Source organism: Oreochromis aureus, linkage group 9, assembly GCF_013358895.1.
Source record: "Oreochromis aureus strain Israel breed Guangdong linkage group 9, ZZ_aureus, whole genome shotgun sequence".
Lineage (NCBI taxonomy): Eukaryota > Metazoa > Chordata > Actinopteri > Cichliformes > Cichlidae > Oreochromis > Oreochromis aureus.
Genome location: NC_052950.1, coordinates 10,288,103 through 10,315,930, shown reverse-complemented (window position 1 = coordinate 10,315,930; position 27,828 = coordinate 10,288,103). Strand labels below are relative to the sequence as shown.

General features: G+C 40.9%; 2 protein-coding genes across 4 annotated transcripts in view; both read right to left on the bottom strand.

The window, feature by feature from the left end:
- The window catches only part of ntng1a (netrin g1a), a 116,525-nt gene extending 102,139 nt beyond the window's left edge, over positions 1 to 14,386 (bottom strand). For all 3 annotated transcript variants that reach the window (XM_039617092.1, XM_039617091.1, XM_039617093.1), the window contains exons 1-2: positions 13,629 to 14,386; positions 1,585 to 2,256 (exon numbers count right to left, since the gene is read on the bottom strand). In XM_039617092.1, coding sequence (XP_039473026.1) covers positions 1,585 to 1,836 — 252 coding nt within the window. In that variant the 5' untranslated portion in view covers positions 1,837 to 2,256; positions 13,629 to 14,386. The remainder of the gene's footprint in view (positions 1 to 1,584; positions 2,257 to 13,628) is intronic.
- An 11,402-nt stretch (positions 14,387 to 25,788) lies between these two features.
- prmt6 (protein arginine methyltransferase 6) lies at positions 25,789 to 27,358 on the bottom strand. The gene has a single exon (XM_031759530.2). The coding sequence runs from the start codon at positions 27,221 to 27,223 to the stop codon at positions 26,168 to 26,170; it is 1,056 nt and encodes a 351-aa protein (XP_031615390.1). The 5' UTR covers positions 27,224 to 27,358; the 3' UTR covers positions 25,789 to 26,167.
- Positions 27,359 to 27,828: the final 470 nt, after the last annotated feature.

Genomic DNA, 27,828 nt, shown 5'->3' with positions numbered 1-27,828 from the left:
CCTATGAATAAAACACATTAGCTACAAAACATGCTGAATTATTCACATTTCAGAGCCTCCTTGCCTCCCTACACTCGAGATATTAGTTCTTCAGTCATCATATGCTTCGCACACGGTCCTCAGAGTCTCTGTCTCCCTCACGTTCACTCCTTCTCACTTCTCCGTTGATCATTCTCACTGCCTTTGTCATCTGTGTTTTGTTAATCCCTCTCTGTTTCTCTGTCTCTCCCCTCAGCTGACTTTCTGCTGATGGCGAGTGTCTATTTATACTCCTCAAGTTACTACTTTTCCTGGAACATCTCACTATTTATCTAAAGAGCTCTTGAAGCCGTTGAGGAGTACATTTGTTCTGAGAGAATCTTTGATGATTTGGTAACACACGGTGGCCCAAAATGGATTCATCATTCAGCGCTAATCTGAGGCGACCAGCTGTGAGCTTCAGAGCTAAAAGGACCTGAAATAAGGAGGAGGGTGTTTTGCTAATTAAATACTTGACCTAATATGCATCTTTTGCTCATTTCACTTTCAGCTCCATCAGGAATTTGTAATTTTCATGATTGCGATATAATTTGCAGAATCAACACCATCGCTGACACTTGAAAGGGTAAACCAATCAACCAGTCGCTGCTTTGAATTTTGCTTTTTTAAATCGAAAAATCAGTCTGATCCCGCAAAACATCCCCATCATTTGCTGGGCAGTTCCTCATTGAATTTGTTGTGATATTAAATGCTCGTTGGATGATTTTCTAAAATGTGTTTAATTATTTTAATTATTCCGACTCCACTTTAAAGTGTTTTTCGATCATAAAACAGAAAATAAATACAGTAAGAAATCCTGCTGATGCGTACAGTTTTGCCCCGCAGGTCACAGCATTAAAATGTTTATATATGAGAAAACATTTTCCTCACAGAAGAACATTTAACATCTTTTTTCAGAGAAGCCTCAAAAGCTTCCCCAAAAAATAACAAAATAATAATGATGAATGCTGTGTGACTGATTAATATGTCCGAACACTTAATGCATGGGTAAAAACACTGTGCATATACAATAATGCACCACACTCTTATATTTTTAGTCCACCTGTGCACTATTTCACCCACCCAGAAACTGTTTGAATTTTTAAGCCACTCACTCATCCACAAACATGGGTGCAGCAGCAAAGCTGTGCTGGGACGTCTCCTTACTTTGAAAGCAGAACGACTGAGGAAGCTGTATTTCTATATGAGGCTTTTGTGTGTGCAGAGAAAGAGGTGAACGCTTGTGTTTTCATTGAAAAGTCACATTATACTGTGTTTTCTGCCGTGTCAACAGCACATCAGACAGTGTTTGCAGTGCACACCAAGAAGCAGCTCTCTAAACAGCAGAACATGACGTCAATGGGCACAAGCCTCTATTTCTTCAGCCACAGTAAGGTATCTGAGTCACACAGGCTTTTGAAAGTGTCTGTCATGGCTGTGGGGTTGAACAAGCCGAGAAGCAACTTGATACACAGGAACAGATAAGAAAGACGCCTTAGGTTGTCTTTTTTCCCCCTACTAGGTGTACAACTTAAAAAAAAAAGTTTCACTTTTCAGCGTACTTACCAGGGCACAGTACGTCTCTGGAGGGTCTCCACAAGTGATGTTGGGGGGATCTAGAGTCACCTTTAGGTACTGGGTCATATCTGCTGCCTCGGGTTGGCAGGCCATGTAGTCCCAGGATAAGCCTTCATCTGAATAAACCTGGGACTTGCACACATCGTAATGTCCCCATGCTGCAGCAGGGTAGTGCTGCATGGCTGCCTGGCAAACACCAGTCCACAGTGCCTGCAGCGTCAGCGCAAAGTGGAAACGCATGACTGGCCCTTTCTCAGCTCCTTGTTAAGGAGCCGTATCTCCTTCTGAAGGGTGTACAAACAAGGGATCGCTCTTCGACTTCCACTTACTACACTTCACTCAAGAAGAGTGAGGAGGCATGCCAAACTCCCTTTAGGTGGAGCAAGGGTTGCTTTACAAGTGTTTTTCAGTACAATATCTGTCTCTTTCAGGTTTTCGAGGGGCGGTGGATGATTTGAGGGATGGTGAGGCTACCAGCCCATTGAGAAGATAAGACAGGACCGAGGGAGGGAGGAGGATGGTGGAGGAGAGAAGGAAGAGGAAGAGGGGGGAGGCAAGACGGAGATAGCCCTCTGACACGCTGATAGGAAGATGAGTGACGGGTCTCCTCAGCTTGCCTGGCTGTCAATCATGGTCCTCGTCCTGCGTGACGATCTGGCACTGCAGAGAAACAGGAGAAGGAGAAGAAGAGGCGGGGTGAATATACCTCACTTATGGGAATAGAATTTGACAGTGAGAGAACATTAGCTGGGGCCACGTCATGAGCAAAAGGTGTACGTGTGAAAAGAAAGTTGGATGGGTGCGAGAAAAGGGTGCCGTGCTGGTGTTGGTTGTCGATCAAAACACAGAAAATCAGTAAGCGAGGCCATCGGGGTAAACTGGATCCTGCTGCTTTCACGCCAAACCCTCATCACACTCAGCGGTATTAAGCCTACAGTGTTACAGCTTTCCCACAACCATTACACTCTCCTTACACCTCAGTCAACTCGAACACCCTACAATGCATGGGAAAAAAGGACAAATACCATGAAGAACATAAAGAAATTTCATGTGTTGTTCATTCATGGAAACCATTCGTCTCAGTGCTGCTTTCATCAGAAATACTGGACAGTACTCTAAATGGCTGCTTAATGGTTTAAGCTAAATGCAAATTTCAGTTTCTCTTTTTGGTTAGCGCCACTTTATATAGGTGCTTTATGGCATAATACAGCAAAAAATCAAGTTACAGCAGGGAAAAAGTGCAAAAACCTCAGCTATAAAACACAGACAGGCTTGTGCACTTTTGTATCGGTGCATATACATGTGCAAACACACCAATGTTCATATGAAAACAAAAATACCAATAAGTACCAATCGCTTCAGTGCACTGATGCTAAATTTGATCTTACAGATAAAACATTATGTCCAAGGTAGCAAGGACCTGTACTGTGTCAGCTGCACAGGGGAATGGAAAAAGTGATATTGTACAGTTGAAATCAATTGTGTAGTGAAAAACCCTGAAGTAGTTCAAAAATAAAAGTTGGCAACATCAGGAGTATTATGATACTTTAACAGCTATCATGAGCACTGGAGTCGATGATCCAACAGGGAGTCATGGGAGGCTTTTATGTCCGTGTTGTCATTAATAATATATAAATATTGTTTTTTTCCAGTTCAAGGGTTTAAGTTCTTGATTAAATGTACTCAAACAGAGATTGATTGATTTTTTTTTTCACTTGGAAGCAATAGTAAGACACATTTCGACTCCCTGATAAAGCTGATGTAACATTTGTAGAAACGATGACGGGTGTGAAGGACACAGAGAATAAAGAGGTAATATTATTTAGTATCTACCTGATTAATGAAAATCCATTAAAGAAAAAACAAAAAGCCCCATCAAATGCTCCATTAAACGCTCCACTATCTTCACCTGGGAGAGCTCTCCTAGTTGTTACAATCGAGCATAGCATCCGGGGGTCCATAAAAAGCTAGCTCGTCCGGCCCACGATCCATCACTATTCGAAGGTTATTGTAATGTGTGAAATACACAAAGAAAGTGAGAACGTTTTCTTGACAATAGCTGGCTGTACTGCACAAACGAATGAGAATTAAAAATCCACTGAAAAAGGTAAATGTGACCTTGACCTTGAGCACAATTTGGATGAAGACCTATTGTGTGTAACTTTGATTCAATTCTGATTGGAGCAGCAATTCTTTCAAATTATGGAGAGATGGGCAGACGACAGACATCTCACCACCCTGTAAGCTCATCTGACTGATGGAGCTGAGTTACAGGTAAAACGATAAGCTTGCTAGCTAGTGCTATGTCTAAGTATACTACTGTATATGTAAGAATTCTGGGTAATTTGTACGCAGAACATTGCACTTTTTGTTTAAGGAAGTTTGTTAGCTGATATTATACCAACTTGTGACCGATCATTAGAAGCCACCACAATACAAAAACACTATAGGAAGTTAAAATGTTCTCAATAAAGATACAGCGCCTGTGTGTGTGATCAGCAAAGACCTTCAGTGTCTTCCAATAATACCAAACGTCCTATGGCAAGAAGAAAGAGACCAAACTGTTTTCAAGAGTGTCTGAGACTACCAGACCACAACATTACAGGTTAGTAATTAATGATGACTGGATAATGAGTCATGGAGCTCCAAAATACTGTATTCATGACATATCACACTTAATCAAGACAATATCCTCAGCCAGGTAGTAGAGGCTTTGACCCAGAAACAGGGTTGCTAAATCTTCATGTAACAAGTGCATAGTTGAAAAGATGAGATGAAGAGATACTCATGAGATTTGTGAGAATGAATCAAAGCAGTGAAATCAAGACAATGAGCGTAAAGACAGTAAAATGAATACTGCAAATGGGTTTGTCTATGCAACCGGAATATTACAAATAAATGTAACAGTTATCTGATCCATACTGATATAAACCAACTGATTACAGCTGCCTTAAATGAAGGACAGAGTGAACCGCACTCCACAAAAATGAAGTGGCCACTTTTGATATTGTCCCACATTTCAGCACTACTACTTCATGACTGTTCACAAGTTTTAAAGGAGTCTCACAGATGGTGGATTGTCCATTGCAGGAGCCACAGTCCTATATCACATACAGTGATTTACTTTATGGCGTCTATAGCATCCATTTATAACTGCCAACCATTGTGGGCTATGGCCTCGTTTTTCCTTCTGTCTTCAGCCTTCTTTTATTTATTTTTTCCACATACACTTTTTATTCCCCTTTTTGTGAATTTAGGTTTCTTTTTCACTTATTTAAAACATCTTTGAAGTAAAGTTGTCTCCGACCCACATTTATCTTTATATTTCAAAAAGGAGCAGCAGTAAGCCAGATGACCAAGGTCGTAGGTTATGTGAACATTTCCTGCTTCCTGCCTTCAAACAGCAGCCCAACTGAGAGTGATTGATGGAGAGAAGACTTGGAGACTGAAGGCTCCTCCTCTGCTGCTTTTTCAGAGTATGTGTGCAGCGACAAAACACAGTTTGTAGTCATGCCTGATCACTTTCACATAACAAACACTAAATTAGGTCTAAGCGATCTCTGATGTTCACTGATGGCGTAGTATCGTTTTAATTGCTAACGCACTTTTCAAATTAATGTTAATTGCAATTAATGATTAGATTAGATTAGATTAGATTAGATTAGATTAGATTAACACAGCCATGTTTAATAAACCCTAAGGGCAATACTATGGGTAAAATTGGATCTTGTTATCATGCTACAGACACACACACATATATAGATACACATATATATATATTTATTTATTTAGGGAGAAGTTGAATAAAAACTAAAGCTCGGAATTATCAAAATGTGCTAAGAAGCAGCTGAGCACAAGCTGTGACAGGATTATAAAAGGAAGTGTAGTGTGAGAGTGTGAGAAAGTCAGTATGTGGAAAAAAATAATACACTTCTATAGAAGCTGAATTCACATTTAATGGTCTACCTGAAGCCTAAAGATGTGTTCAAATGAGTAGATGAGTATAAGCATAATAGAGACGGTGATGAATGCGCAGATGAAGGGAGTCCACTAAGGACAATGTAAAGACATATTTAGTTCTATTTCACATGCAAATGTGGCAATAACGCTATTTTTATTTGTCTCTTAATATGTAAATTGGACGCGTTGTACCAAAGTACGGTAGATATGCGATGCTTCTGTGTTTCACACTGTGGCATTTGGAGTCATTTCAATCCGACTGAATGTAAATCATAATTTTTAGAAACAGTCAAGGTCAGGGGCAAAGACTCAGTAGCATACAAATACACTGTGCAAAGCAGCAGAGGCACAAAGTGGGAAAACATCCATTAATAATGCTGGAAACCAGATGATATAAGCAGAAAAATCTAGCATATGCAAGGTACCTAAAAACAGGGCAAGATAAGATGAAAAACGTATCTCCAATTGATCACTAAAGCACATATACCAAGTTTTAGCATTCATTCTAAAAAAAAAAAAAACATTACAAGGATTTGTGGAATGAATTAAATTTTGCAGGTAAAATAAGCGAGAAATACAATGTAAAATATATACATATATATATATATATATATATACATATATATATATATATATATATATATATATATATATATATATATATACATATATATATATATATACATGAGCAGGTATTGCAGGTCAGTGGACATAGGAGGGAGGAAGAGGTTGGGGGGGCAAAGCTGAAGCACCTTAAATGTAAAATGTAAGAATGTCAATGGGGGAGATGTCAGCAGGTGAGGAAGCAGCCAATTATCCAGACGAACTCTTGGCACAGAGCTCCCTGTTCCCATTAAGAGACATAATATTACCGTGTTAAGAAGGAGACTAAAGAGATGGCTGGAAAGTGTCCGTGTGTGTAACAGCGTGTGCGCATGCCTCACGCGCAACCTCTGGATTAAAAGTGGTTCGAGTCATGGGTAATGAGACAACAAGCACGGGCGAGGGCTTCGATAACAAGCAATAGAGATCACAAAAGCTGGGTCATTATTACTCCACTAGCCTGGACACAGCAGCCCCTTCCTCTCATTACTCCCTGCTTATAACCCTCTGTCGCCCCAAGCAGACGAGGTGAGAGAGAGAAAAGGAGAGCAGATGGAAGAAGTGTGGATGTGCATCTTAAGTGAGAAAAGGGTTTATTTTAGGGCAGGCTGCTTCCTCCAACCATCGATCAAGGTCTAAGGACATCAGAGGAGGCGCGCTCGGAGGAAGCCTGAAAATTCTTCCACGTATAGGAATATATACTGCATCGTATGCACACGGCAAGTAACAGCGGGAGGTCGCTGAGTATGAGAGAGGAACGGATGTAGAAAAAAAAGTATAATTTTAAAACTCTTTAAAAAATGGCTTTTCTCTTTCAACAGAACTGCATATCGCTCAATCGCCTAGTCATTCAGAAATATGGGATTTAACTACTTTTTAACAGTGTTATTACACTGATGTATTAAGTTGTAATATATGTTTAGAAAACAATCAAGTCATTAGCAAAAGTTTAAATACGTCACAAGACCTGTCCAGGTTGATGAAAAAATATATTCAGTATGATAAAGAAAACCCCCACAGCATGTCTTCTGTTAGAGGTGGAAACACAAACAGATATGTTATAAATAAGGCTATACCTAATAACAGTTTGGATCTCACATCCTTATCCTGTTAAAAAATGTCTGAAACAATGATCATTTTTAAGGGTTTCAGTCATTAATGTTATCCCATTTATCCACTTTTTATTTTTAGTCACAAAAAATACAGTCATGGAAATATAAATTCCTATGATCACATATTGAGAAGATTGATTTAATTATGATATTTCTAATTATTAGAGTATTACAAAACTTTTAAACGCAGCTTCATGGAGAAATGGTAAGAACTATAGCTCCATGTCAGTGGGTGCCCCTCAGGTTGCTATGGTATTTATGGGTATGCCTATTTTTATATTATTATCTTTGACTTCTATGTTGTGTCTATTCTGTGTCATAAAAACAAATATCATATTTTATATTCAAAAATGTCAAGGGGATGCTGATGTTTACCAAAATAAAATAAAAAAATCTCCACAGTCTGCGATGGGAGCGTACAAACAAAAAATAAACTGAAAAGATAAAAAGGGAAAAATTACGACCAAAGAAAATGGAATAACACATCCAGGCACAGGCACTTCAGGTAAGTTTGGAAAAGTACTGAAAATAAACCAGTGCACACTGGCTGTAGGGATACAAAGCTACCAACAGAGCATCTTCACACACTATCGATGTGCGACACCAAATATGTGCATCATGTTCTTTTCTAGGCTTGAGAGGCAATGCTGAATTCACAAAGTGAACTGGTTTGGGAGTTTTAAACATTTAAACAATCGCACTAATTAGCTTTACCTCCAGATCCTTACTAGGTTGACTTTGGCATTGTTCTGACTGGAGGCAAATCGGATTTGTTTCTCAGATCAGATCTTGAGGGCAGACTGCTGACTTTCGTATTTGCCAGTGATCAGATCAGATTTGCGTATCCAGACAGTACCAGAACCAATCTGCATGAGTTGCTGTGGTAACAACACAAGTGTCACTAACTGCATTGCTGCACTTGTGACGCAGCTTTCTAAGAAGCCTTCCCTAACAAAGTAGCAGCATATAATTTGCTTTGGCATCTGTTATTCTCCATGTTGCTCTCTATAGCGCTCTGCAAGTAGCAGCATGAATTACACTCAAACTTACATTTCTCATAGTTTTTTTTTCTTTTTTTCCACAATTCCTAAAATCAATCCAAATAAAATAAAATCTCGATATGGCGAGAAACAGATTTGGGTTGACAACTCGAACAGTTACTTAGTTGCACGTACTTCGCACATTTCTTTTTTTCGTCTATATTTGTGTCACATTATCATTTTAAACACATTATTAGCTGATCAGAATACAATTCTACGCAAACCCAAACCCCATCTACATCTCTCATTATTTCTTTCTGCTCTGGAAAACCTTCTTTTTTTTTTTTTTAGAATTTATTGTTCCTTTCATCGTTCTGGTCATTAAGAGCATACATTTTTAAAACTTTAATCATAGGAAACCATATTTCCACCAGTGCTTTTGTTTTTTTAAAGTTAAGAAGCCACTGTAGCCTCGCACTTTTCAGCAGTGTGAAAGAATTGATCAAATTCCAGCATCAACATTAATGGGTTAAACAGACACACACACACACACGCACACACACACACCCACTGTGAAACATACTGAAGGCCAAACATCCTAGTAAAGCAGCGACAAATGGAGCACATTTTGAATAGAAGTGAGCTTAAAAACATGAACCAGTTACATTGAGAAATGGAATTATCGAGATTTTTACGCATACAGCCATACATTATTTTGCTTCTGCTCTGTTTTGTTAAGTTAAAATAACTGTTTCTTTGTTTCTTCACCGTATGTGCAAAAGACCTACTGTGTGGCTCGGAGTGGAGTTGCCATTTAGACTTTTTAGTGAACATGGGGGGTTTAGGGATGACCTTGCAAAATAATAAGTCTCAAAAATCTTACATAAGGATTCAAAGAAGTTTGTCAACAGTCGGTGCATTTTCTGAAAAGTAGATTTGTACGGGAGAATGACGCAAAAACCCCAGTAGACTGGAGAGCACAAGTCTGGGAGCTGAACAGATCTTAATTTGCATGCTGAAGAAAAACCCTTTATGACTGCGCAGCTAGTGAAGAAGGTACTCCAGGATGTGTGTGCACAGGTTTCAGTGTCAACAATCAAGAGAAGACTTCTTGCAGATGCTCAGAGGATCTGCTGCAAGATGCAAAACCCCGGTAAGCCTCAAAAACAGAAAGGCCACCTGCAGCTCACATAAACATCCAAAAAGAAAGTTTTGGAGCACAAGCGTATGAAATGAGGGAGCAAGTTTTGTCTAAACGTAGAAAGAAGAAAGAGAGGAAAACTAAAAAATAAGCAGCTCCACCCAGAGCATCAAACATGGAAGTTGCAGCTATTTTGTCTTGAACTGCTTCCGGTGGAACTGATTGTTTCATGCATGACACAATGCAGAGGTGCACAAATTCAACTGATGGGTTAAACCTAACTGGAAAATTTGTCATCATCCAGCAAGACTGTTTTCCTAAACAACCAAAGAACATTTTAGGGTAAAGACGAGGTATTTCCTCCACTGACTGAGAGCAGACACCCCGCAGAACCCACGAGCTCAAGGACATTACAGTGAAGCACGGAGGGAGCATCAAGCATCTGCTGATATCTGCGAGACAAAGACTTCAGGCCGTCATTTACTGCAAAAGTTTTCACCAAAATATTATATGTGAGGATTTGCTTTGTCCAAATGAATCCCTGTGCTGTCTCCACTCAGCTGTTTCCATAATGACACAAACCTGGTGAAATTAAACATATTTAAGGTGTTGGTGCTTTAATGCACAGACAGTTACTATATGTCAACCTGAATGGGCTGAACACAGAGCCTGGAGAACAACAGATGCTTACTACTGGATTGTAAAGAAAAATTACTTCAAGACGTTAAAGTGATTTTAAGGAGGGGCGTCGGAAATAAAAAGCAGCTCTAACTTCTATTAAAGGTCTTTACAGAAGTGTGAGTGTGATTAAAAAAAATCTTAGAAACAAAAAGTGTTAGTCACTCCGGGAAAAATATCAACGTGTTCAAGAGCCTTGTTCAGGCAGTGTCATAAACCACATACAGTAGAGCAGTTCCTCACAGCCTGTCTGAAACATCAGGGGACTGTAGACATCAACCCGCCAGTGCTGCAACCTGCAAGCTTTTATATTTAAACACATGAATCTTTCACAAGGCCCTGTAGAACTGGGATGGGGTTGTTCGGTTGGTGAGGTCACCACCCATCAAAAGCAGCCTTTTCACCCAACTGAACGCCTCTCTCTGGGGCTGAGAAACAGCCCTCGGCGTCCTCTTCCATTTCATCCCTGAGGAGCACACGAGCACTGACTGTTTATCCTCATCACAAGGAAAAAGTTATGTGCATGTCCCCAGAGCTGCACTTTACTACTAGTGGGAGTCACTCGTAAACCATGCACATCGTCAAATAAACTAATGAAAGGACGACTCTTTATCAGTTTGTAGTTCTTCTTTCTTTCTCACTCTAGCCCTAAATGTGTACGTCTAAATCTAAATCCAGTGCTTTTGTCCCACTTTAATTCCCCATTCTTCCGCTTTCTAATTTCTGTTTATATTGAAAATTCATTTCTGTTGACCAGTGGTTTGTGTGGGTTCAGCATTTTCTCCTGCGATTGACTGCCAACATTCTCCATTGCTTCGGGCAGCATTTCTTTTATTTTTTTTAGTCCGTCTGTGAACAAAAGAGGCCATTTTGTCACCCAGGCCTAACCAAAAAGAACTATCAGGTCATAATCGCTTCCAAACCATCTACAGTGGCCCACAGGGGGCAGTACTTACACACCTGCCACATTATAAAGCAATTTGATGAGTAATAATGTCCCAAAATGTAAAAAGTGTCCACTTTAGCTCTAAAGGGTGCACTCAGGACAGGGTGCGGTGGAAAAATTACGAGCTTACAGCTGATATTTGAGCTATTTTCCTGCCTTTCATTTTTAATTTCACACATTTTATGCACTTTCAAGGGCAATTTCTGACCCTGCTTCTGTCCTGTCGCTACCTGCTTTCATCTTTTCTGACTCCACCTGTTTCATATTCCCTACCAGTGCCTTACTATAAGAGAAACAAGAACGCAGGAGTGAGAAGGGGAGAAAGACAGGATGGCAGACAGTCGGAAACAGATGAAAGATAGATAAAGATAGAAGCTGGCTAGGCTTCAGGAAAAAAAAAACCTCCTGCCTGCTCTCTGCGCGCCGCTCACCAGATTTCTCTGCCTGCTTTTTTTCAGAATCCCTAATCTTGCCTGTTAACAACCTGCCAATAGGGCCGCTGTCCTCATGAATAAACATACGGAGAGTGGAGCATGGCCCTGAAAACATGACAACCAGCGTTCATGTGAGCACGCCTATAATGCATTCCCGGAGCTTGCCTCCGACTCAGTCCATCACTTAGCACTTTTTTTCCACTTCTGAAAATGTCGCCGCCTTCAATTGGCAGGCTTATGATCTTTTAATAATGATGACAGGTAGCAAATGGGTGGAGTGCTGAAAGCTATGAAGAGGCTGTGTGGTGGAGATGAGTGGGCTGACTCACAAGAGCTCAGAGTTAAAGCTCCGCTGCGGGGTTAGACAAATAATTTGCCTGTTTTTGTTAACTGGGCTTGCACTGGCCCTTGTTTTCCTCTCCTGGCATGATGAATGTCTGACTGAACCAGATGCAATAAAGAACAGAGCCAGTTCTGTCAACCTGATGTTCATTCGTTAAGAATTTCAGTTGCTCTTCTCTGAGAAGCTTTCCCACCCTCAGGAAAAAAAAGGTGAAAAATGGACAAGATAATAGGCAGTGAAAACTGGATAGTGCTGGCTATCAAAAAGCCATGCTGGAACTCTAAGGTAATCGTTCCTTAAACAGGATGTGGCTGCAGTCTGTCTTTGAATCAAGCATCTACTGGAGCCAGACAGGTCAGGCCTCTGAAGGCGCACAAGTCCCTGATGGCCAAAGAAGACGTGCTTCACTTGCCTCCACCAGCTGTATCCACCACCGTCCTCCATCACTCCCTCTTTCCATCCACCCCCACCCCCTTCCTCTGAGCTGTTCAAGCTGCCTTGTGTGCTCTGTGTGTGCGGGAGCAGCACTTTTGACAGGGTGACTGTGGCGATGCTGACCCAAGTCGAGCTGAACGCCCTCGGGCGTCAGTTACTCCAGCTGCACATATACAGCAGCGCGTGGGGCAACTGATGAGACAGTGAGACAAGATCACTCCTACTCCCTCCCTCCCTCCCTCCCTCCCTCCCTCCTCCTTCTCTCTGCTTCTCCTCGCCACCGAGCATGCTTCTCTTTGCGACACAGGAACACCTTATGCATTATTAAAGACACTTTTCCTAAAAAGGCTGCTAGCACATTATTCTGCAACCACAGTGACATGTCTGGATGCTCAAAATGTCCACTTTAGCTCTGAAGAATGTGCTCACCCAGGTAGCTCTCTTAAGCTGACAGTATTGTGAAAAGGTTGGAATAGTCACACAGTTTAAAGCAACAGACGCTTGGACCACACAAATGATGGCTCTGTGTTACCTACGAGTTGTTGATAGCATTAGATAAAAAATGACAAAGTACATAAAGCACAAAGTGACTTCAAATCTGATATCAGTCACTCATTTATGCCAAAAGGAAGTGTAGCTGATGCTGTGTATGAAGTGTAAACTAAATCCAGAAACCCTCTAATGCACACTGTGATCCTCTAGTCAGAATTTGGATGGAGCCTGAACCAAAGAGCGCTCATGTTTAATGATAATGGTTAAAGGCATCTGCTTAAAACAGCAGTTTTTTTTAGACTAATTCAAGGTGAAGCCATTCTAGTCTTGAAGATTATAACTATTATTTAAAAAAAATAGCATAACTGCACTGCCACATACTGCTGTGTGACAGACCTGGTGTCACTCATTGGGCTAGGAAACATCTTTAAATCATATCAGGAGCTACCAAATGTGCAAAAGTGACCAACACTTAAACCAAATATACCAAAAAGGCTTCTAAATGCAAGAGACAACACAAGGATGCATTAAAGGTGGAGTAACTGCTTGCAGCGTGACACTAATATAATTATACATGGCAGTGAAGCAAGGACGTTGTAATAAGTTCCACAAGGGGGCGCCTCTAAAAAATGACCTGAGAAAATTGTGTCATGTTTTTGAATGAATTCAAGGGCACCTTATTTCTACATGTTAACAAGTCTTCTTTGCTTTAAACTTTGTCAAGCTGTCCAGAAACCAAATCCCAACAGCTGCCCGCCCCATCCTTAGCTGTTTATTGCTGGAGATAAATGCATATATGCCAGACTCACCAACTTCCAGCAATGTTAGAATTTATTAAGCGGAGTGTAAAAATTATTACTCAACGCACAAAAGAAAAAGTAAACTTCACAAGCAAATGGAAAACTCACATTTCTTTGAGTGCCTCTCTGGGAGTCCCGCTGCTCTTTAACGCCGCTCAACAAGTTCAGAGCAGCAGAATGAACATGAACGAAGAATGAAGCTCTTTAAGACGCGCTCCTTAACGGGAACGTGATGAGTACGCACGTCAGTCTCCGAGGAATCGCTGTGCGCACCATCTCTCGCTCTTGTTTCAATCAAGAGGAGGATTTTCCTGCCACTTCAAAACAAATGACTGATCACCGTCCTGAGGGTTCGGTCAGCACCGCGCCTGCTGGAAACGCGGGGGATCTCTGAGCAAGACTCCGGTGCCAAAGTGTCCATCATCCTCTTTTCTGGTGTCATTCCATCACGGCGTCAAACCTGAAGCACGATGATGTCCACGGAAAAGGGAACCCCCCACCCCATCCCATACACACACACACACACACACACACACACACAGAGGCACACACACACACAGTACCGCGAAAGAAACTTTGACCTGCTGGCGCGCTTTCCTCCTCTCTGCGATCTGCTTTCTATATTTCCAAAGACTGCTGAGAGCGGATCTCTGCGCGGATCCCGTCTCCACTCTCCCCTTTCTCTCCTTCTCCCTGGCTATGAATAGGTTTCAGCCACTCAACAGGGACATGAATCACAGACAATTAGTCTCGGCTGCTGAGAATATCCGCTCGCATCAACGCATCTTCTCCTGGCCGTTTCCCCAGCAAGGCGCAGCACCAACCGCACAGACGGAGATGACGGGGAAGATAATGCGCTCCGAGGCTCTATTAGATGAGACGCACACTCAGCGTGTTTCCCCCCCACACACACGCATACCTATGGTTTTTCTCCACACCCCTCCAGCCCTTCTCCACTTCGACTTACCCCTCCACCCCCCACCCACACCCCTTCTTCACAGACATCAACACGCACAATCCTCTTTCGGGACCCGTTAGAAACTCAGAAGGGAGGGGGATTGCCTGTAGTTGAACCTCGTTTGGTTGAGTTCACACGAGTCGCCTGATCGAGTTAAATTATCCAACAAATGTGGGCGTGAATATAGTCTCAAAGGAATGATTGCATCCGGGCAAAATAGAGGGGGGGATCCTACTCTTGGTGATTACTACTTAACAGCCATCCGAGCATGTGAGAGGAAAAAATAGAAGAAAAAGCCCATATTTGTGTTTTTGATTTCACATGCAAAGCCATTGTGAACGGTAAACGTGTTGAAATGCCAGGATCTTATTTATAATTAGATTTATTAGCTATAGTTCTAGTAAAGCGAATTTAATATTTGTTGTAACTGTTCAAAATGGTGCGTAACTGCTCCAAAATCCCTCTGATGCAAATAAAAACAGTGGTACCCTACGTCCACTGTTCCCGCCTCGTTAAATGGGCTGTTTTAATTCCAAATACGTGTAAATTGGGACAGATTAGCATAATATAACCAAGACTGAAAAAAAAAAAAATGGAAATAAAAAAATAAGGGCGAAGGCTCCACTGAAAGTGTCTATTTTAAAATTTAAAAACTCAGTTACTGTGGGTGAATAAGTCCGTGGGATTACTTAGATATAAATAATATAAAAATCTGTTTATCAGAGTTTAACATTCGAAGTTTAACATCTGTGGGTGAAGAAGCGACGTTGTTTACATTAATTTAAGACTGTCATAACCTACTTTAAAAAAAAAAAAATTATTATTATTATTTAGCTAGCGCCCAGTGTGTTCTGTATTAACACAAGGAGCAAGAGAAGACGGGATGTTAAGGAGTCGGGTCATGACACTTGGCGCACAGGTTAACCTCAACAGTAGCTTGACAGCCTTACAGTTGAACGAGTGTCTACAGTCTATCTAGTCTCTAAAGGCCAAGACAGGCCCCCAGTCACCCCCTACCCGAAACCAACCTGTGTTAAGGCTGATAATGTTCAAGTATGTGGTTAAAAGGAAAGAATACACACACAGACTTCATAGAAAACGTTCGTTAGGCTTTTTTTTTTTTTTTTTTTTTAAATACCGATCAACGAGCCTGAGAGAAAAAAAATCTATTCGATGACAAGTGGAGAGCCTTATTGTAATTTTTAGTTTGACTTTAAAGTGGGAATATCGGCACGGAGCAGTACTGATTCGTTTCGAGTTAGACGTGGAAATGCTTCCTGCTTTGGTTCTGTGCGCCTACAGCGCATCCACGTGTCCTTTAAACAACGTATACAAGTGATTTGGAGCGAGATTTTAAGATAAATCTTTCTGTTCGAAGAAAGTGTGAAACAGCACTTTCTTAGTAGGACAGCGGCATTCAGGCTACACCTGATCTCATATTGGATGTACCACAGAAAATGTACCGCTTTTTATTAGTGCATCTCTCCGCACGGGAGAGTGTGGTGCCTGAAAGCACAGCAAAGAGAACCTGAAAGGAAAAAAAAATAGCATGTGATCTCAAAATAGTCGCCTTACTTTCTCTTATCACGACGCACCTTTTGGTCGCCCACTTGGCGCGCGTCGTAGCGAAGCTTTAAAAGTTTATGCGCCCCTCCATCCAGCTGGACATCAATTAGAGAAAGAAATCGGCTGCCTGAGCCTCTCACCTTGGGCTTCAGTGGTTCATTCCGTCGGTAACAGCCGGTAATGTAGCCTGTTGCAGACAAATAAATCCGCTTTAAAACGGGACATCTTAGCACGGCGCAAGAACGGCACACTCCGCGACCCGCTTGTCTCTGCCGCTCCCGGGGAATGGAGAGGAGCTCCCTGCACCGACGCAACGTCACTTAGACCTGGACACACAGGTGGAGATTTTTCCAGGAGAAAATCCCACAAAGTCGAATGTAATTGTATCTTTTAAGCGCCTGGTTATTAAAAAAAAGAAAAAGAAAGAAAGAAAGATAAAAAAAAAGGAGAGACACAGAGACACTTCGAGTGGCCCCTTAAAAAAAAGAAAGAAAAAAACAGAAGATCCTCGGAGACGGCAGAGTGGCCAGACCCACTGCTCTCAGACACAATGAGGTGGTGAGGCTTGACAACTGGCTTTCACCTGAAGTTTAATTCTACGAAGTGGCGAACAATAGCTGAGGGCAACCATGAACAGAAATATACATACTCTTTAATTTTTAATTATTATTATTTATTTATTTATTTTTACAATTATATGGCTTTAAGTAGGAAATGCACTGACTAAATATGTGACAGCATTAAAACTTTGGAAACAGGAGCGGCAGCATCGCTACTGAATAGGAAGCCTCCTCTACTGTTTGTGGCAGAAAGAAAAAGGCTCTAAGGAAAAACGGCTGGCAGTAATTCTGTTAGTCTACATTTCGAGCATCTGCTTCCAGAGAGGTGTTTTGTTTGCTGAAAGTCACGTTGTTAAAAGTCAAAGGTGTACCGTCTGAGTAGACAAACATGTAAAACTTATACTGCTAAGCAAGGAGCTGGAACAATGGATTATATAAGCTGTGAATGGCAACATATTGCAACACTAGAGGGTTTAAGCAAGTCAATCAACTGATAAATCAAACAGAAGCTTGCTGTGAAGCAACTCTTGCCTGTTTTTTTCTTTTTTTCTTTCTAAATTGGAGAATATCGCATTATTTGCTCACTTGTCTTGCATCTTTAGCAGTTACAGCTGAGGGAGTGGGCTTCCAAGGCAGCATATGAGTCAGAAACAGAGTTTTCAAGGCTAGAAATAAGCCAGTTGAGTCACTAATCAATAAACCCTATCAAATCCAGTATGCCCAAAGTACTCTAACATGGCCCATGAAACATTTTGTTTCATGGGACCGTTCCAGTGTCAATTAATTCATCTCTCGCTTTACTCATGTCACTGTGGAAAGGTTAAGGATACAGCGTTGACCATCTGAGCTGAGAAGACAGCTCTTCATGCAGCTGCCTCTCTCTTTTTCCCTCTCTTCTGTGAGCCCAAGGGCAACTTGCCTGACATGAACCTCTTTTTCTAATTCACTCAGCGACAAGAAAGAGGAGAGCGCAGAGGAAAGCTACCAAAGAGCACATTTAATTCCCACTTATTGACTCAATACAAAGACACCATATAAAATGTGGACTCACAATACATTTCTGAAGCTCATCTACAGACTGTTAAGCCCTATTCTGTCTTTTATTCAAGGCCTAAAAACACTAAGCTCATGCAGACTGGGTTTGAACAGGGATTCTGTAAATGAAGCCATTTGCCAATAAAAGGCTAAAGTACCTGAATACTAAGAGATAACCCCGTGTAGGTTAACATGTTAAGGTAAGGCTGTGCCGAACAAGACGCACTAAAGGTCAGCAAGGGAAATGAAAGGAGGATGTGTTTGAATGTGGAGGAGTATTATTATTCAAGGACAAAATGACCATGTGCCCTCAAATCCATCAGTGGGTTCAATAGATGGCTCTTTACTTAAGAGACCAATAATCATGAGGCCCACTCTTCCAGTATCTCACCACTTCACTTTTATGTGCTGTTAAGTTTTGTTTTCCTTTTCCTCTTCTTCTTCATCATGGTGGTTATTAGTAAATTGATGAGTAACGCTGTTTTTGCACATCCCTGTCTGGCGGACGCCAGGGACGGATGTATTGAATTTTTTGCACCTGTTGAATGGACGGTAATGTTGCCTGTATCCAGAGGAGTCTGTCTGTTAGTCAACGGGGTGGAAGGAGGAGAGGAAGGCAGGTTATTAATACAGGAATAGTGCAAGTATAAGTAAAAGTTATAGAGAGGGCATGCTAGGACAGAAAGTGTGAGCATATGTGGAGTGCAAGCCCAAATTTAGGAAGCAGAGACATAATGACTTAACAAGAAGCAAGCCCTTAATATTGGGTGTGAGCAGCAGTCCAAAATAACTAAACCAAAGTGTTAAATAATCAGTAGGAGATCACAGAGGGTATACACAGGGAGGCCAAACAGAAACATAACAACGCAGCTGACAAACAGTCTGACAAGGACAAAGAGGAAGACGGGACTATTTAAACACACTGGGCAGGCTGGGAGCACAAGAGGGGGCAATGAGACACAGGTGCAATGAAATTACACACAGGTGAAAACAATCAGGATAATCACACAGCAGCAAGTAAAACTAACACAAGATGTGAAAGAAATCATACCTTCAAAGTAAAACAGGAAACAAACCAAATGCAAATGGTTAACACAGAAGCAAAAAGACGTGCGCTACATATGACAGACAGTGGAACAACTCTAACAGACGAGACAACAGACACATAAAACTGCAACAATAAAAACAAAACTAAAATATAACTAAGAATACAAAATCCTCAAAATGACACAAAACAGTCAGACTGTGGCAGAAAGATATGAACTCAGTAGTGGCAGAAGTATTCTGAGGCATTCTGCCACTACGTATGACTCCATGTGTGGGTGGTCACTGTGATAATTCAAATTGCTGCTCTTTGATTGGCACTTTCATGAACAGGAATGAAAACATCTTACACACTTCTCTGCAATTCATATTTACGGACACTGAAAGCACTGTCGTAGATTGTGCCATTGACAAATACATGAGGCGCTACAATGTTTTTAAATGCGATAATGGCAGTGGGTAAAGCACCAAAGCTGATCAATGTTTAACTCAAAACAATACTGTTGCATTGCTTTAAATATCACAAGTCTCCATATTCCTTCAGAGTTGTGTGCAGACTGGGTGAGTTCATATTATTTGGTTATAAAACAGTCAAAAAGTTGAGGAAGGAAATTTAGGGAATCTCATTTTAATCACTATTATTCAAGTTTTAATCACCTTTTGGTATGACAGGGAGTCATAGCTTGCTATGTAAAGCATCCATACGTCTCTTTGGAGGTGAGACAGTGAGTGAGTGTCGGGACCAACACAGGGCTCGCGTCACCGGGTGGGATGCGTTTGGAAAAGACTGAATCAGGTCAGCCTCACCACTATTATGCATCTGCTCCATTTGGACTTTGTGTCAAACGTTTATCGTGCTCCTTTCAGTCGGGCACTAACCCTCCGCTCCAATCTGCTGCCTGCAGACCTCTGCTGCTTATCCAATCCTGCATGGTGTCCTAAACCCATAACCCAACTCACCCAAATTGAAATATCATATTAAGTTATAAAACAATACCTGAGAAGAATTACAGAAAAGCATAATCCAAAAAGTGCATGATTGAAAACGGATTAGTGGGGAACAAGAGGGGGAGGAGGATGTGGCCACACAGTTTGGTGGATTTGTACTTTGCTCACAGGCAAAGAGCCGCCTGCCTCGGGCTGATTGTGAATCAGGGCCATCCCGTTCAGATTTACGTGCCCCTGCGAGTGATTTGGGATTTACTTTCTTAACAGGCGCCATCCAGATCTGTCCTTGTTGTGCGGTGTGTGTCCGTCCATGAAGTCATGCCTCAGTGCCTACAGCTGGATGCTTTTCTGATAGGCAGTTGCTTTCTCTGCTGAGATTTGCAGCTCAGGGGCAGAATAAATACTGTTTCTCATTTAAATAAGTGTACGGTTTTATTACTGTTGAGGAAAAAATATGTGGACGTGGAACAGCACAGTTATTTTGGGGTTTAGCAGTAGGCACATGGGTCACTTCCTGTTGCTAATGATAATGATGACAAATGGTCTGGCCTGCTGGGCCCCAGAGAAATGAAGTCCACCACTCTGAGGGCTCTTGCACCAAATTAGCTTTTGTCAATACCATGCTCCCAATTTGTCCTCACAGGATATGCTGACAGAAATATTGGTTACAGTAACCGACTGTGGGAATTGAATCCTATTGGCTTATTCACGGTGTCATTAGCATATCAGGATGAATGAGCAGCTACAATAAGATACCGTGTGCCACCAGAATCCAGCTCTGAAATACACAGTCAGTGATTTTCCACTTTTTATAGGATTAAATGTAGGATCCACGCTAAACTATACAGAGTGTTTTGATATGCATGTTAATCTGATCATTAAAAACATCAACAGGGAAAAAATTACTTTCTTCCAACACTGACAATTATCTCGAATCAAACCAGATTACTTTACGCAGATTTACATTTTTCTATTTAAGTTTCAAAATGCATAATTCATACTTGTTGATCTCTCAGAGTCGCAGTGAAATGTTGAATATGGAGGTGAGCCATTGCCTAGCTTAAGATCCATCACATTTCAAATAGTATTTTACATTTTACAAAGTGTGAACTGGTTTTACAGATTTCCATTTTGGGTTCTGGTGAAAAGCCTTTTTCATCAAAGTTATTCTGTACGGTTAGGTTAGGTTTCTTTCTTCAGCTGGATTGCTGTTAATACAGATGTCAAACAAAATATATTAATTTTCAGGGTAACGAGAGCATTGTAAACTGAGCTGAGTGGCTCAGATGTGAGGAGCTGTACACTGTGTTCTTTCTAGAGGCTGACAACTCAAGGACAAAGCCATATCACCATAATAACATGTAACATGAAAACCCCTTATATATAATGGGTTCATATATAGAGATATCTATCTATCTATCTATCTATCTATCTATCTATCTATCTATCTATCTATCTATCTATCTATCTATCTATCTATCTATCTATCTATCTATCTATCTATCTATCTATCTATCTATCTATCTATCTATCTATCTATCTATCTATCTATCTATCTAACTATCTATCTATCTATCTATCGATATATATATATATATATATATATATATATACAGAGAGAGAAAGAGACTTTTTTTCTTCTTCCTTTTTTCCTTTTTGGTTTGGCAAATTGTTTACATTGACATTGTTAATAACTAATTTGTTTGAATAGAGCCTATTATGCTCACTTCTACCTCCATATATTTTAAACTTACAATCTAGCAGAGTAGTTTTGCATGATTCACAGTTCAAAAATATAATAATGCATCATGTATTGGACCTTAGTGAAACCTCAGTTTATTGCCTCTCCCTTTAAGGTTACAGCTCCAAATAGGTCCATTTTTGTGCGATTGGCTTCCCCTCGCAAACAGCTGGTCCGAGGGCCTGCTGAGCTCACAACCACAACTCTGTACCTAAGGACCATCGTAAAAGATATCCTCTCTGTATGACATCAGAAAGAGGCAAAGATAGAAAAAAACAATAACTTTAGAACTTGAATTTTTAAAGCAGTCTGAAGCCTGAGATTTTGGCACTGTTAGACAGTAGAAAGGCATAATAGTTCCACTTATACAAGATGATATACTGGATGAGTGCTCTGCATCATGAATTAATTCATGACATGACTCCAATGTCCTCAACGGTAGTGGCTACTGGAGTCTATTAAAAAAGTATTACTAGTTTGAAGTTGTTTAAATCATCAAATATTTCAAGAATTCCCTTTTTGATGATGTACTATATATTTTTTTAACTAATATCATACATTTGTTGCACTAATTACAGAGTATAAGTCTAATTGTACGTCCCTTCTCAAACTAGAGAGGCATTTGAAAACTGTATATTCATTGTCTGTAGGAACACAGTTGGCTTTGAAATGAATACACTGAGGGTTTCTCTGCAAACTGTAGACACAGTCAGGAAAGATTCAATAAAGGACCATTTGCTGACAACAGTCAGAGTTTGTTAAAAGGCAGATAGAGGAAACACAATTTTCATCTAATTTTATGGAGAGATGAAATCAAAAATAGACTTGCAAGTTTCAGTGTCGGTGGCATCATACCACGACATAGGACAGCTCTTTGGCATGAACTGGGAGAGTTTTGGCAACAGAGGAAAGAAGGAGCTGAAGCTGCTGGAGAATGCCAAAAAGCTCAGACTGGGTGTTAGAACACGACCCAGGGCATAGAGGCCGGCCAAATCAGCTTTGGAAAAGCTACAAAACAAGAATGAGGATATCTTGCTTGAATCATAAAGAAAGATTAGCCGTGATAAATTGTAGTTCATCACAGATGTTTTCGGTCCAACTTAAAGAGGCTCGAGCCAATCCAATCGGAGGGTTGGGAGAAAATCCCAAAATTTCTAATCTGTGTGCCAAACTATTAAATTTGGCTTCTAATATAGCCAGTGGAGTTAATAAAATATATTTCTGGTCTTTTTTGAATCCATATGTAAAAGGTTGTGGGCGTTCTTACAATTTTGTATTGGGACATTTTGTTTAAAGCAGTACATTTTAATATTATCACCTCACTATTTGAATTCTGCACAGTGATTCAACATGGTTTAAGTCTTTTAGATTAAAAGAAAGACAGAATTTTTATACTGTGAAATTTTATTATTACAAGAAATAAATCTGCACTAGATTACTGCATTTTCATTTGCTAATCTTTACAGTGAATAACTATATTTACTGTATGTATCCTGAATTTTAACACAAATAATTTTTAATACACAGTAATATAATGCTATACGCTAATAACATCACATTTATAGTTAGAAAAAAATGAATAAATCTAAAGATGGCTTCATTTGTGATTCCAGTTCAGCAGGTCCTACTCTGTCCTGTCTCTCTGTCTCACTCGCCAGACCTACATTGAACAATGAGTCTTGAAATCAGTTAGATTAAGCACATTGTCTATTGATTGGCTCCTAAATTGCTGTGCGATGCAACCCAAATAATCCCATTTCGAGTTTCAACACTTGTTTCTAATGGTTTCCAAATCATTTCAGGCAGGAATGGATCACAATTAGTTTAGCATTTAGCAGCCGAGAGTGGCCGTGCATGCAAGAGTGCGATTCTGGGCTTAACGGCGGCTGCCTGCGCTGCATTTGACATTTCTATTCTCTGGACACTCTCCTTTGTTCTGCCTCAGGGCTCTTTTTTCAGCCACCTGTGGAAGTCAAGAAGAGATTGAGCCTCTGTGGGTGTGCATTAGGACAGCTGCAAAAGAAGAATTTAATTTGTGTGGAAAGTGTATGGACACAAATGTAGTTTTTATGCCGCAAAATGACTCACAAAGACCCACCCAGCTCGCTACCTGTGGTAGAACAGAGCCCGTCACAGTGGAAACCCCGTCTGACATTTGACTACAATGACCTGATGTGGTCATAACCAAGCCCGCATTTTCTGAAACCAATTTAAGTATAAAATTAATAGGATCAGATTAGGCTGAATTTTGATTTAAAGAGACCATACAAGACAACAAAGTGTACAAACTTGAGATAGTATCCATCCATCCATCCATCTTCTTGAACAGTTCTTTAAAATTTGCACCACTGCCCATCGCATTTCACCGTGTTTGGTTTCTGATACCAATCAACCCTTTTGTCACCCTTTTATAGCAGTAACCAGATTTGGCCCTGCTCCTATCCACAGTCATCTGGAAGTATTTACAACTACAGTATAAAAACTATTTCTTTGCCTGGTTCTGCTTGTAAAGTAAATTTGTCAGTAAATACAAATATTAATTCTAATTCTGGATATCTGTTTATTAAAGTGCCATTGTACGCTTCATCTTTAGACTTTAACTGACACGGCTTGTTTTTATAAAGTTCATACATCTAACTGATCATAAGCTCAGTATGTTACCTTAGTTACATTTCAAGCTGCTCATATCTGTAACTGGAATATTTAAAATGATGTTTCTGCATCTGCTTCTCCTTTTGTAATACAGACTAAGCAGTCGATTGGAGAAATGATTGAATGTCAGTAAGTTGTCAGCCAGTAGACTGATATTTTTCGTTGTAATAAAACTGCATATATAAGTTTGGCCCAAAAATGGGTTGCAAATAAAATATACTGCATACAACAATATATACAAGATATTAAAATATAAATATAAAAGGACAGCAGGTATTTAGCTACAGTGATTCGGCCTTTTCACTTCTTTTTGAATTGATATATAATGGGCTTGATTTGCAGACACTACAGCTCGTGATTAATTTTACATACGCTCATTAGACAGTGGGTAATATTTGTACTGATGACGCAGAAACACATGAACGCCATATTTCAGGTGATAATGGGGCCTGAAAGAACAATCATCAGTTAACACGGTCAGGAATCTGTATTTAACTCTTGCATCAGAGAGGCTGCATGCTCTAAGACTTACTCCACAAGCTGTGGCTTAAAGTCTTTACAAAAGGTTTAATCAACACATTGTCTCGGATTCAAAGCAACTACAGAAACAGCAGCTCGTCTTTCTAATAACGAGTATGTGTCATTCCTGCTCCTCGGGCACAGAACCTCTGGCTGTGCCCACTGGTGTCTGGCATGGAGCAGTCTGCATTCATTTGGGAACTTTGGGATATGGATGCAACATGTCCCAGCATCTCCTGTAGAGTTCTGATCGGATGGGGATACGGGAGGTTTAAAAGTCAAGCCGATGCTTTGAGGTCTTTGTCGTGTCTCTCGAGCTGCTTCTGAGCAGGTTTTTTTTCTCTTTAGCAGAGCGGCGGGACACTTTGTTCTGCTGAAGGGAGCTACCCCGTTTTGGAGTGTCGTTGCTAAGAACTGCCGTTGCTCAGCAGTGTTAAGGTGAGTGGTATGTGTCGTGACTGAATGCAATAAAGTTCTTGAAAAAGGACTGAGACCCACAAATTAAGAACACATGAATCTTTTCTCTGAATTCGATTCTGGCCGACTAATCAAAGTTTCTGCATTATACCTGAAAACAAGCACTGCAAACTCTGACATAAACAGATGACTTTTTTTTCCTTCAGTCAATAAATGATGAGTTACTTTTTGAAACTCCTGCCTGGTAAAGCTTATAAAACTATCATTTCAAACTGTTCAAAAACAGGTATACCAACAAGATATCTTATGCTTTTTTTTATGTAGAATGCTGAAGGAGAATTATAAGTTTTTATTAGGCTGGTGTTTTCATCAACAGATGACAGTGCAGCCTAACCAAAATAATGAGCCAATTTGGTACTTCATTAAAAAGTAACTGAACAGCAGCCAAAGTCATGTAGGATGCAGCCTCCTGCCTGACTGCAGCTAGTCCAAGTCAATATATTGGTCTGATGCTCATTTGAATGCAGAATTTTGATGAGATTCCACACAATATAAATGGCCGAGTTTATCAGAATATCAGATGCCTGCAGCATGGTGTTGAATTTATTTAACATTTTATAAACCTGCCTCACTGATTACAAGCAGCTACAAACCCACCTCAAACTCTTCTTTTAGCCAGACTTTCTGAAGATTTCTTCCTATTACACACTGATAGTATCAAAACTTTTAAATCAACTTAAATATATTGATAAACAACTAATTTTTGAAGGTGTTTTCTACTAAGACAAGAAAAACAAGACATCTGAAGATGTGGGCATAAACAGGCTGTTTTCCTTTTGTAGTTCAGGGGCTATTTAATGGATGATTCAATCAATTAATTAATTGTAAAAGAACTAAACACACACACAAAATTAAAACCAAACACTAAATAAAGAAAATGTGTTTTTACTTTTTAGACATGCGCATGCACAAAAAGGTTCAATTCTTTGGCCAATCTTTATTCTGTGTCTTAATCTGCAGCTGTCCATTCATTTGCTGGGGAAGCCTACTGTGATCTTATATTTTTCCCAATATATTATAAAGTGAAACCACTGTCTCATTTTCACAGGAATTTTAAGATCCATGGATAACCATGACATAATAAGAGGACTCGGGCATTCGGGTGTGACACATGATGAATGAAGTGCATTTTGGTGTTGATGGCACGCTATGGCTGAGCCTCAGAGCTCCAATCAGGGATGGAAAAAGTCTTGGAGTGTCGTTTCTGCTCTCCTATAGAGTAGTCCACGTGGATACATATATGCCTGGCGTTTTCCTCTGAGGGGTACATCCTGACTTCTCCAGTAATCGGTGTGTCCTGCACCACTTCCACCGGAGCGTCCAGGTACAGCACCGCTTGCTTCCAGTGTGTCTCTGGTTTGCACGGAGACGTGGAGAGAACGAGGGGAGCCGTGCTATCCGGGCAAGGGAAAGTCACCGTGAAGTAAACGCAGAATGCGTTCACTGCCGACGAGCCGAACGACTCGCACCTGAACTGGCCCTTCACGGACCGCAGCTCCTCCGGGGTGACCGAGTGCAGGTCAAGCTCGGCGAAGCGGGCCGGGTGGGAGAGAACATCCTCGCAGGTCACAGAGCTAACAGTGATGTCTGAGTTCATGATACATTTCCGGGCGAAGCCGGACATGCAGGACATGTCCACTCCGTACTGGTCCTTGACTGTGTACCAGAAGTGCAGGCGGTCCTCCACTACCGGGTCAATAACAGGTGTGATGTAGAGTTCGGCTTTGCTCGGCAGAATGATGCCGCCCGGCTTCAGCCACTTGTCGCGTGCATAGAGGACCGAGTTGAGCATGGACTCGTGCAGGAGGGCATAACCCATCCACTCGCTCACTATCACGTCCACGGTCTCCGGCAGGTCCACTGTCTCCACTGTTCCTCGAATGACTTCAATTCTGTCCTCCATGTTGTTGTGTTTGACTGTTATCTGGGCTTGCTCCGCTATTGAGCAGGCCTCCACGGCGTACACCTTTTTAGCTCCAGCCTGAGCACAGAAGATGCTCAAAACGCCGGTTCCTGCCCCGACGTCCAGAACAACTTTCCCCCGAATTGACTCACTGTTCTTCAGTATCGCCGTCCGGTACGTGTTGGTTCGGACGTGGTCCGCTATCATTTCCTCGTGGATAGTCACATCGGAATAGCTGTCAAAATAAAGCCTATCCTGTCGGATTTCGTCCAGTTTTCTCTTTTTAACAACACGCGTCATCTTCTCTGCCGTGTTGTGCTGTAGCCTAGCCGTGTTTTGTCTCGCTACTTCCGCCTTAAACAATCTGGGACTTGTAGTTTCGCCTGGCACGTCACAACGAAGGGCTCAAGCAAATCAGACTACAATTCCCACAAGCAAACCTCGGCCATGCTGTGTTGCCTTCGCTGTCAGGTGAAAGGTGGTACACGTGAGCTTCTAAAACTAAAGCGTCGGAGAGAGAAACAGCGCCTTCTGCACTGTCATATCTGCACGCGTTAGTGATATTTCCATGCCACTGACTTGTATAATAATTATGAGGGTTATCAACATTTTACCCAACATACAATTAATTGCAACATACAATTAACTGCTTCATTTTGACTTTATGATTATTTCTGGAGAAAATGTTAGGTTTGTTTTTCCTTTCTTATAAAGGACAAGATAAAGACATAAGGAATAACTCCAGTCCAGGTGATACTCACCTGACAGTGGATACTTATATAGATGTTACAGTTTTTTGATTAAAGTATTTTCTGTGTCAGTTAAAACGTTACTGTTTGGATTATGAAAATGCTTCAATACAGTAAAAGTGACAGTAGTGTGACTGTAATACTACATTTCAAATG

Bases quoted from the DNA above. Each gene is read 5' to 3' on its own strand.
- prmt6 (XM_031759530.2), bottom strand. From the start codon at position 27,223: ATGACGCGTGTTGTTAAAAAGAGAAAACTGGACGAAATCCGACAGGAT.